The sequence below is a fragment of the Nilaparvata lugens genome, chromosome 3 (genome assembly GCF_014356525.2).
Source record: "Nilaparvata lugens isolate BPH chromosome 3, ASM1435652v1, whole genome shotgun sequence".
NCBI classification, from domain to species: domain Eukaryota; kingdom Metazoa; phylum Arthropoda; class Insecta; order Hemiptera; family Delphacidae; genus Nilaparvata; species Nilaparvata lugens.
Genome location: NC_052506.1, coordinates 42030390 through 42040236, shown reverse-complemented (window position 1 = coordinate 42040236; position 9847 = coordinate 42030390). Strand labels below are relative to the sequence as shown.

The following is a 9847-nucleotide window of genomic DNA, read 5'->3' as shown; positions in this document are numbered from 1 at the left end:
ATACATAATGTGCAGGTTCCAAGTATGGAGGTAAATCATTAATGTACAAGAGAAACAGTAATGGCCCAAGAACCGAGCCTTGAGGAATACCACTCCTTGCTTTCATCCACTAGGAATTATAAATGAGTGAAGATGATTGAATCTTCACTCGTTGGTATCCATCAGTGAGGTATATGAGTCAAACCATCCTCGCCCCTGAATCCATACAGATGCAGCTTATGGGATAAGATTTCCCCGTTGATCAGATGCCTTTGAGAGGTCCGTCACCAGCCCACATGCTTAGTAGTTTCGAGGATTAATAATTGATTTATTTTGTAAATTGCTAACTTATATGAAATAATAGGTTTTAGTTTTCAGTGATTTTTGGGATTTAAATGATTTTAATAATAATAGTTTTAAAATTATTTTATTTTTTTGCGAGAAATGACTCCTTTTGAGTAGATCAGAATTATTGAAATAATTACATTATTATAGATATATCAAGTGATGTTTCTGAGACATTAGTCTTGTTAACTACAATCTAAATGTATATTAACAGCTGATAAAGCTTCTACAATCCACTCAGGATATTCTTTTTCCACAAAACATTTTCTCATGAAATTTCTAACGAATTCTGGAAATTTATCTTCCTCAATACTTTTCTGTATTGATTTCATCAACCTCATCTGGAAAAAATCATAAATAATCAAATATTAATTAAATGGAAGAAGTACGACAATTGGTGAAATTGTAAGGGTAGTGAAGCAGCCAAGGTAGAGTGTATCAGAGAAGGTAGCTGGAACTGTTGAAAATAATATTTGCTCACTCACAGCTACCTTCTCTCATATATTCCAACTTCGCTGCTCCACTATTTTTTGACCCTGGGTGTGCACATACACAGAGAGCAGTCAGGTGTTCCGAGTTATGCATTCTTGAAAGCTAAGTACATGGAAACTGAGATTTGTAATTGAATTAGCACAAAAAAGAGACTTTTATAATATTATTGACCAAAGCGAAGCTGAGGTCTTAGTTTCGACTCGACTGGCTTTTGTTTGTTTGTACCGCAGTTACAGTCACAGTTATTGTCTGATTTGGATGAAATTTGGTATGCAAGTTCTTTGAAACAAGGCGCAGAAACGTATGTGTAACGATTTTTGGTAAGACCTCCGTAATTTTTTGTAATTTTCAAAAAACTGCAGAATAACCTCAAAAGTATCTTTGAAGATACAGCAACTCAAGTTCCTACTTTTTCGCAACCACTATTACCAGGGCATGGTGTCCAAGGCGGTTTGAGCATAGTTTATCACACCATGGGAACCAGATTCAAATCTTGTTCCTACCAGATTTTTTTTTATACTAATATTGTTTTGTCTTATTCTAATAATATATAATTACAAAATTATCATTATGACTATATAGAATGATAATATTGAATCATCTTATCATTTTTAAATTGATTAATCAAATTAATTAACAAAGCCATTAGGTTAATAAAGCCATAACATTGAATCCACTTTTTATGAAAAATATCATTAGCAACCTCCTGTCATTGTCACCAACAAACCCATCTTATTTAGAATCATTTTCCATCTCACCATCGTCTGTGAGACGATTCATCATCTAAATTGCCTACTGCATATTCCATTTTTCCGTCAGTTGACCGATTTCTTATAATTAATTATTAGAAGAGTTGTAATATATGTTTATATTGTGAATATGGAGACGATATAAAGGTACCTCCATGATAAGTCCGGTGTCCCTGCAAACAGTGTATCTAACACTTTCAATGGAGGAAATAATAGATGACATGACTAAATCTTCACAATAATATACTGTACTTACTGGCCCTTCTCATTAGATTGAGAGTTGTATTCATGAGCGAGGTCTACTGTTTGCAGAACTACTAGTTATTGAATTGATACTGAATCTACAGATAATAGAAACTCTGATATCTTATTTTTCTCAAATTTATCTACAATTTATTGAGAAATCCAACTATAGTCTGCAAACCTTATGTATTCTGTGCCTTAGATTGCAGCATTACTCTTATGAAGTACAGTTCATCCAGATTTTACAGAATTCTTAGAGTTTATTGGCTAATTGTGTGAGAGAAAGAGCAAGAGAAAGTATAATTTTTGATAGAATCAGCATAAAAACGGCAAAAATTTGCATGAAGTACACTGTCATAAGTGTGAATAACTTTGAATATTCAAAGTATTGTTAATATAGTTGAAGTCAATATTATTAATATTCAAATGTGGTGTCACACTTTGTCAAATGTGGTGACATTTGACAGTGCTCCTATTGTTATATTCATATAACATTGTCCATACAGCTCCATGCTGCAAAATAAGGTTTGCATGGACTATAGAACGCTTGTATTTGACCGCTATCCTTAGAAAGGACGTGGAGCGCAGATGCCTGACCGCCCTTGGTGTACACACACCCTCAAATGTGGCAACATACCTCCATTTGAACTATATCATTTATAAAAATGTTGGTTTATTCTATTGATTCTCTTTCAATCATTGACTTGATTTTGTGAATATATGCACCAATAGAATGAATATTGATTTTTTCAGATTATATTTTTACTATCAGTGTTTTCCTCACTAATAATAATACTTGTATGACTTTTATTGGTGGAGAGTTCCTGATGGAAGTTCCACCTCGCCTGAATATATCATTTAAGCCGTCAATGGGCCTCACTTATTTTTCAAGTCTATTCATCACCGATAAACATTTAGAAGTATTCTAGTGTAGTAGAGAATATTATACAAGGATATCAAATAACAAACTATTTTGTTTTGTGTTTTTTTGACATAAAGATTCTATAGTCTATGCTACAATTAGTACTTGAAAATATTAACAACGAGAAGTAAATAATGACATTGAATGGGCTGATGTTGGCACTTACTTGAAAAGATATATTGTGAACAGTGAGTAGATGACATGCAACAGTATCGACTGTGACAATAGAGTGCAGGTAAGCGCGAGTGTATCGTTGACAGGTGCTGCAGTCACAGTGCTCCTCGATGGGCCGATAGTCACATTGGTAAGTTTGCTTTTTTAGATTGATCTGGCCGCTCTCTGTTAAACCACACCCAAATCTCTGTAAATTAATTACTTCAGTCAAATGTTTTTAAAGATTAGTATTATTGTATATTGTTTTGTGGTTCTTTTTTATTGCAATTTGGTAGCAAATTATGATGTTAGAATAGTGTCAGCAGTTATGCTGCTGACGAGAATAGTGTCCTTATACTGCAGATGATAATAGCATAGCTATCTCTTAATCTGTAGTTGAATGGAAATAATGATAACTACAGACTGGATAGTGTATCCATCAGTCGATTTACCCCTTCCACTGCACCATTAAGCATAGCAATAATATTTGATCATCCAGCTCATATGTATGCAGCTATTTGAGTCAACCAGCCAGCATGCAGTCAAACAAGTGCAGTTTGCTTCCTTTTACTTCCGTCCACTATAGCACCGAACAAATAGAGATCAACTCTCTTGTCCATGACTGTAGGTTCAGTTACCTGATCAGCCAGAGTTAAAAGCAGTGGAAAGTCCAAGATGCGGACCGTGCATGCAATAGGTTAAACTGCATTGTTTGATGTGTTACATGCATTTAGCATGAAATCATTGTTGCAATAAATCTAGACTGATCTAAACAGCTGAGTATAGTATAAAAGCGTTGCGAGCTGTTCGGCTCCAACTAGAAATGACTTTGATAACAGTAATATCAATTACTTTATTAAAGAGGTAGCTTGATTACTGCTTGTCATCAAAACACGAAGCATTGAATGAATGGTTAATTAATTAATATCAGGGGACCAAGCATCCAAAGTAGTATAATTTTTCCGGTCCTGGGACAACATGCCCACCTAACCTAACAAACCTAACCTAACCAAGGTTAGCATGAAATCATTGTTGCAATAAATCTAGACTGATCTAAACAGCTGAGTATCAAGGCCAAAGACAAGGTCAAGATCAAAGACAAGGTCAAAACTTGAAAAAAAATAATTAAAAAAAAAATTAATAATAAAAAAAAATAAAAATAAATCAGAAAGCCTCCCACCCACTCTGGAGTGTATATATAGTGTTCACAACAGTGGGGGGACCATCAGTGTTCAGTTAAGAGCTATAGAAGACACATCTCACATGTTCAGTTCTAGGACCTGGAATTTCAGCACATTGCAGCACTGCCACACACTTCTCTTTATGAAAAAGTATCCTAGGACACACCGCCGCCGTTTTGATCTTCAATTGTATAAAAAAGGTTAGTACACAAGTGTTTTTATTATATGTTTTGAAAAGAGATGAAGAAATTTTTCTTATTCTACTCATAAAAATGGATATTTATATGATTGATTTATTATGTTCAGTGTCACTTTAATTTATTGCATAGTAGATTCTGTAAATAATAGTCTTCATACCTGTTGAGCTCTATAAGCAAAATGTCAGCAGATTCATATGATTTTAATGATGTCTAGTATGTCACCTCATGATGTAATGCATAATATATGTTTGCATATAAGTATGTTTCTGCCTGTGGAGCTCTATGAACAATAAGTCAACAGATTGATATGATTGTAGACAATGAACTGTGGTTAGGTTAGGTCTGCAGAAGTTACTAGTAACTTCTTCCAACCTAAACTAACCTCAAAATATTGATTTCAAACATTGTTCTTTCTGAACATAATACCATTGTATGATTGGTTCTCAGTAGCATATATATATATAGTAATTGTATGCTGAACATCTAGATTGTGTGCAAGACATTCAAGATGACTGTGTCACTAGATGATCGCTGCCTACATTGCACCTCATTATTTATCTTCTTGTATGTATGTTACAGATGAACAAAGCTACCAGATGCCAGCAGACCAGCAGCTTGTCAGGAGAGTTTTGCACATTGGAGGAGGCCTTCAACAACAACCTTCGGACACTCTTCTACAACAACAACTCTTCACCCAACCCAGCAAAGGATTTCCACTCTCTGCTGAACAGCCTGCACACAAAGATCATTGATGTGATAGGTCAGGAGTTCCAGGTACATGGGCCAATCAAGGTCAACCTGGTGTTGGAGGCTACATACCAATGCAGCCACCTTGATGAGAAGAACATTGAGCAGGAAGAATTTCAAAATGTAGCCTTCAAGACACCGAACTATTCCATATTCAATGTCAACGATCTTGCTGGAATTATCAGGAAGGCATGCAAGAAGCTGTTGGAAGAAGAGGCCAAGTTCGAGGGCAACTCTAGTGGATGGAGCCTTCTCATCATCGACGGTCTCCTCATACTCATAAGCAAGCACAAACCACTTTGAGGATCTTCCTACATTGAACTGCCAGCCAATATTGCAGCAAGAAAAGCCATCATCAATCCAAAGAATAGTGATCAACAATGTTTCAAGTGGGCAATCCTCACCAAACATGTGCAAGGAGCATATCCTGAACGAATCAATGAGAGATATTCAGACAGAGGCTGACTGAAAAGTACAATTTCAATGGAATTTCTTTCCCCACCACCATCAATCAAATTGACCATTTTGAGAGGGATAATCCAAGTGTAACTGTCAATATATATGGGATGGATTCCAAGTGTATTATTTATCCGAGACGTGTTGCAAAATAAATGAAGGAGGATCATTTTGATTTACTACTCCTCCATGACAATGATGGCAGTGCAGCCACCATCACCACCACTCAGGACAGCAGTGAAGCCACCACCACCACTCAAAACATCAGTGAAGCCACCACCACCAATCATGAAGAAGAAGAAGAGGAAAATATCAACATTCACTACTGTTTCATAAAAAACTTTGAGAAACTTGTAGGATCTCAGCTCACTAAACACAACCACCTCATCATCATTTGTTGTAGGTGCTTTACACACTACATCAACAATAATGGGGAGCAGAGGATGAAAGATCATGAGGAGTACTGTGCCAACAACCAGACTGCTAGAATCATCATGCCTCAACTCAAGGAAGATGGAAGCCCACCAACAATGAAATTCGAGAAACATTTGAATAAATTCAGACTACCATTGGTGGCCTATGCAGATTTCGAATGTCTACTGGGGTAGCCCGAGGAAGAGCAGCAATGGATTGGGAAGGCAACCAAAGTGATCCAGCGTCACACAGCAATGAGCTACTGCCTCTACTTTGTTAGAGATAAGAACCTATTACCATCATGGTTAACAATCACCAACCACATCCCTCAGGAGCAAATTGTCTACAGAGGACCTGATGCAGCCAAACACTTCATCAAAACTCTAAACATGCATGCAAGAGATCTAGATCTAGGCAATCAATCATCATAAAATAAAGATGCTTCCACTTTTTGAGAGGGAGGAAGCCAGACACAATGCTGCCACCAACTGCGAAGCCTGCAAGAAACTATTCAATGGTGACAAGGTGTATGACCATTGTCATATAATAACAGGAGTCTACTGGAATGCTCTGTGCAACAAGGTCAACCTTCAAAGATGTCGTAGAACATTCATTACCGTTTTTCTCCATAACTCTTCCAATTATGACACTCACTTGATTATACTGCAACTTGAAACCAATAAAGAGCAGCTGTTTGTCATCCCAAACACATCAGAAAAGTACATATCATTCACCAAACGAATTTCAAAACAACTGCACCTATGATTCATAGATACCTTCAGATTCACACCGGACAGCCTGGACAACCTAGTCATCAACCTTGTGAAGTCTACTGAAGAAGTGTCAACAGTGCTACCACATACTGCTAGAGAATTTGGAGACAAACTGGAATTGGTTTCCAGAAAGAGTGTGTTCCCCTATGAATATTGCAACTTGTGAGAGAAACTGGAGGAGACCTCACTACCACCAAAGGAAACGTTTTTCAGCAAGCTAACTGACAGCCACATCACTGATGAGGCATATGAACATGCCCAACAAGTGTGGGATAAATTTAACTGTAAGACCTTGGGGGAGTACAGTGATCTCAGAACAGATGTTCTCCTTCTGGCCAATGTCTTTGAAAGCTTCAGAGATATGTGCTTGAAAAACTATAACTTGGATTGTGCTCACTACTTCACATCACCAGGCTTCTCCTTTGATGTTATGCTAAAGTATACAAAAGTTGAACTAGAACTCCTAACTGACAGACATGTATATGTTCATTGAAGGAGGCATCAGAGGTGGAATAACAACATGTGTTCATCGACATGCCATTGCCAACAACACCTACACAGGAGTGCCTGTCGACTCCGAGAAGCCCACATCATACCTCCTGTACACAGATGCAAACAACCTGTATGGCTGGGTGATGTGTCAACCACTACCATGCTGGAAATTCCAGTGGATGGAGAAAGATGAGTTGTAGGGGGTGAGTAGAGGTATTGATGGTGTTGGAGATGTTCAAAAGATTGGCTACATCTTGGAGGTGGACGTTGAGTACCCAGCTGAGCTACACGACTCCCACAATGATTTTCCATTCCTAGCTGAGAACAAAAAAGCACTAAAATCAGGATTGTTTAGATAGATGACAACTCTAAACAACCATGAACGATATGTATGTCATTACCGTACCCTCAAACAAGCAGTACAACATGGATTGAAAATCAATAAATTTCATCAAGGTGTAAGGTTTGAGCAGGAGGACTTCCTAGCACCCTACATCATGCTAAACACCAGACTTTGACAACAGTTGAGGAGCAAATTTGAAAAAATTTCTTCAAACTGATGAACAATACAGTTTTTGGCAAGACAATGGAGAATGTTTGGAATAAGACCATGGAGCTTGTCAACAATGAGAAACGTTAAGGAAACTGATTGCCCAACCAACCTACAAGGACTGCATCATCTTTGACAAAAACATTTTTGCTGTGACACTGCACAAGGAGAAAGTTGAGCTGAACAAACCTATCTACATTGGTTTGACAGTGTTGGACATTAGCAAGACCCTTATGTATCAATTCCACTACAATGTGATGAAACCTACATACAAAGAAAACCTGCAACTGCTTTACCAGGATACGGACAGCTTATTCTACATTGTGAGAACTGAGAACCTCTACAATGACATCATCAACAACCAGCAACTGAAAGACACCTTTGATTCATCTGAGTATCTGACCGACCACCCATGCTATTCAGACACAAACAAGATGGTACTTGGAAAGTTCAAGGATGAATATGCTGGCAGAGCTCCTCATGAATATGTAAGTCTACAATCAAAGCTGTATTCCTGCAGATGCTTCACCAAAGATTCAAGTCGATTAAAGAGTGGTTTCATAAAGAAAGCTGAAGGAGTGAGAAGACCAATACTTGGAAAAGAACTGTTAAAATCCCACCCAGATGCTGAATGATACATCACCTTTCAGGACTATCTTGACTGTCTCTATGAGAACAAAGACATCTTTAGGAAGCAGGTGATGTTTGGTACCAGGAAACATCAAATCATGACACTAGTTCAGAAGAAAAAAGCACTAAGCAATGCTGATGAAAAGAGACATATATTGGATGATGGAGTTCATACTTTGGCATTTGGACATCATACTCTCTCTTGTAAAAGAAGCAATGATGACGATGATGATGAAGAACTTGATGAACCATCTGCAAAAAAGCTATGCCAGAGTGATAATGAGTAACAGCCATCATTAGAGAACTGAAAATTATATAGATAAAACAATCTCATACAGAATGTACTTTAGGATACTGTTGAAAATTAATAATTGTTATAACATGATGTCAATGCTATTGAACTCATGAGAGTCAATGCTACATACATAGATTTGTGCAATATGCGTTCTGCAGAATTATTCTAGACTGTGTCAGCAGAAAACCTCACATGGACTTCTGCCCTAAATGGCGTGAACAGGAAAAAGTGGAGGGGAATACCGAGAAAGATGAGTCATCTAAAAGGAAGTAAAACAATAAGGCAGTGGCTATCAGTCATCATTAGACAATCATGGTGCTTACAAGCCTCTACCAAGCAGTGCTCTACCTTGTGCTAGCACTCAGTGTCAGTGCATTGGATCCAAAGTACAGGACTGAGGAATTTCTGACATCAAGGGAACACAGTCTGGATACATCAAACATCCATCATAAGCAACAGTGCCTGCTAACATCCAGGACTCCTGCTCTATGTGGTAATCAGTTGGCAATTGATCAAATGTACATCAATGTCAGAGACTAGTTCATGAATATGGCCAGGGAACAAGCTGTGGAGGGGGCTCTCTGCAAACAAGTCCACTGAGCAAATGATCTGCACACCTGTCTCCACCCAACATTCACATTGCTAGACTTGTTGGAAGCAATCATTGCAAGGTCAGTCGAGGTCTGTGCACCTGCTGTGAAGAACGAGCAACCGCTGTTAATACTACTCCAGTGAGTACTGCAACTGCTACAACAACTCTTGCTGCTAGCACCACAACTACTCAAGCTAGTACTACAACTCCTGCTAGCACAACAACTCCCTCTAGTACTACAACCTCAGATAGTACTACTCCAACTAGTACTGCTGCTACTATAACTCCTGCCACTGTGCCAGCGCAGTACCAACATCAGCCTGCAGTGGAGCAAGTAGACATGTGTGAGTGCAGAGACTGTCTACTAGTAACCAGCAACCAATGGATCATACAACCATTCCTGAACTTTGGGCATAAGGACCTGCCTGAACCGTTTGGAATGGCTCAAAACTTCTTGGAGACATTGACATACATCTTCCACGACACTGAAGTGTCAAGCTGCACCAATCTATGTGAGGGAGAAGTCATCTTGAAATTCATGTTCAGCAGAGGATTTTGTGAAATAAGCAATCGACTAGGAGATTTGTATTACTGGATAGTTCTTGATATATTGGACTGATATTATCTTTGTGCA

At 38.1% G+C, this 9847-nt stretch overlaps 1 protein-coding gene across 2 annotated transcripts in view; it reads right to left on the bottom strand.

Annotated features, from left to right (window-relative positions):
* Nucleotides 1-389: 389 nt before the first annotated feature.
* The window catches only part of LOC111044753 (queuine tRNA-ribosyltransferase catalytic subunit), a 53789-nt gene continuing 44331 nt past the window's right edge, over nt 390-9847 (bottom strand). For both annotated transcript variants that reach the window (XM_022329973.2, XM_039423818.1), the window contains 2 exons: nt 2897-3091; nt 390-665 (listed from right to left, as the gene is read on the bottom strand). In XM_022329973.2, coding sequence (XP_022185665.2) covers nt 510-665; nt 2897-3091 — 351 coding nt within the window. In that variant the 3' untranslated portion in view covers nt 390-509. The remainder of the gene's footprint in view (nt 666-2896; nt 3092-9847) is intronic.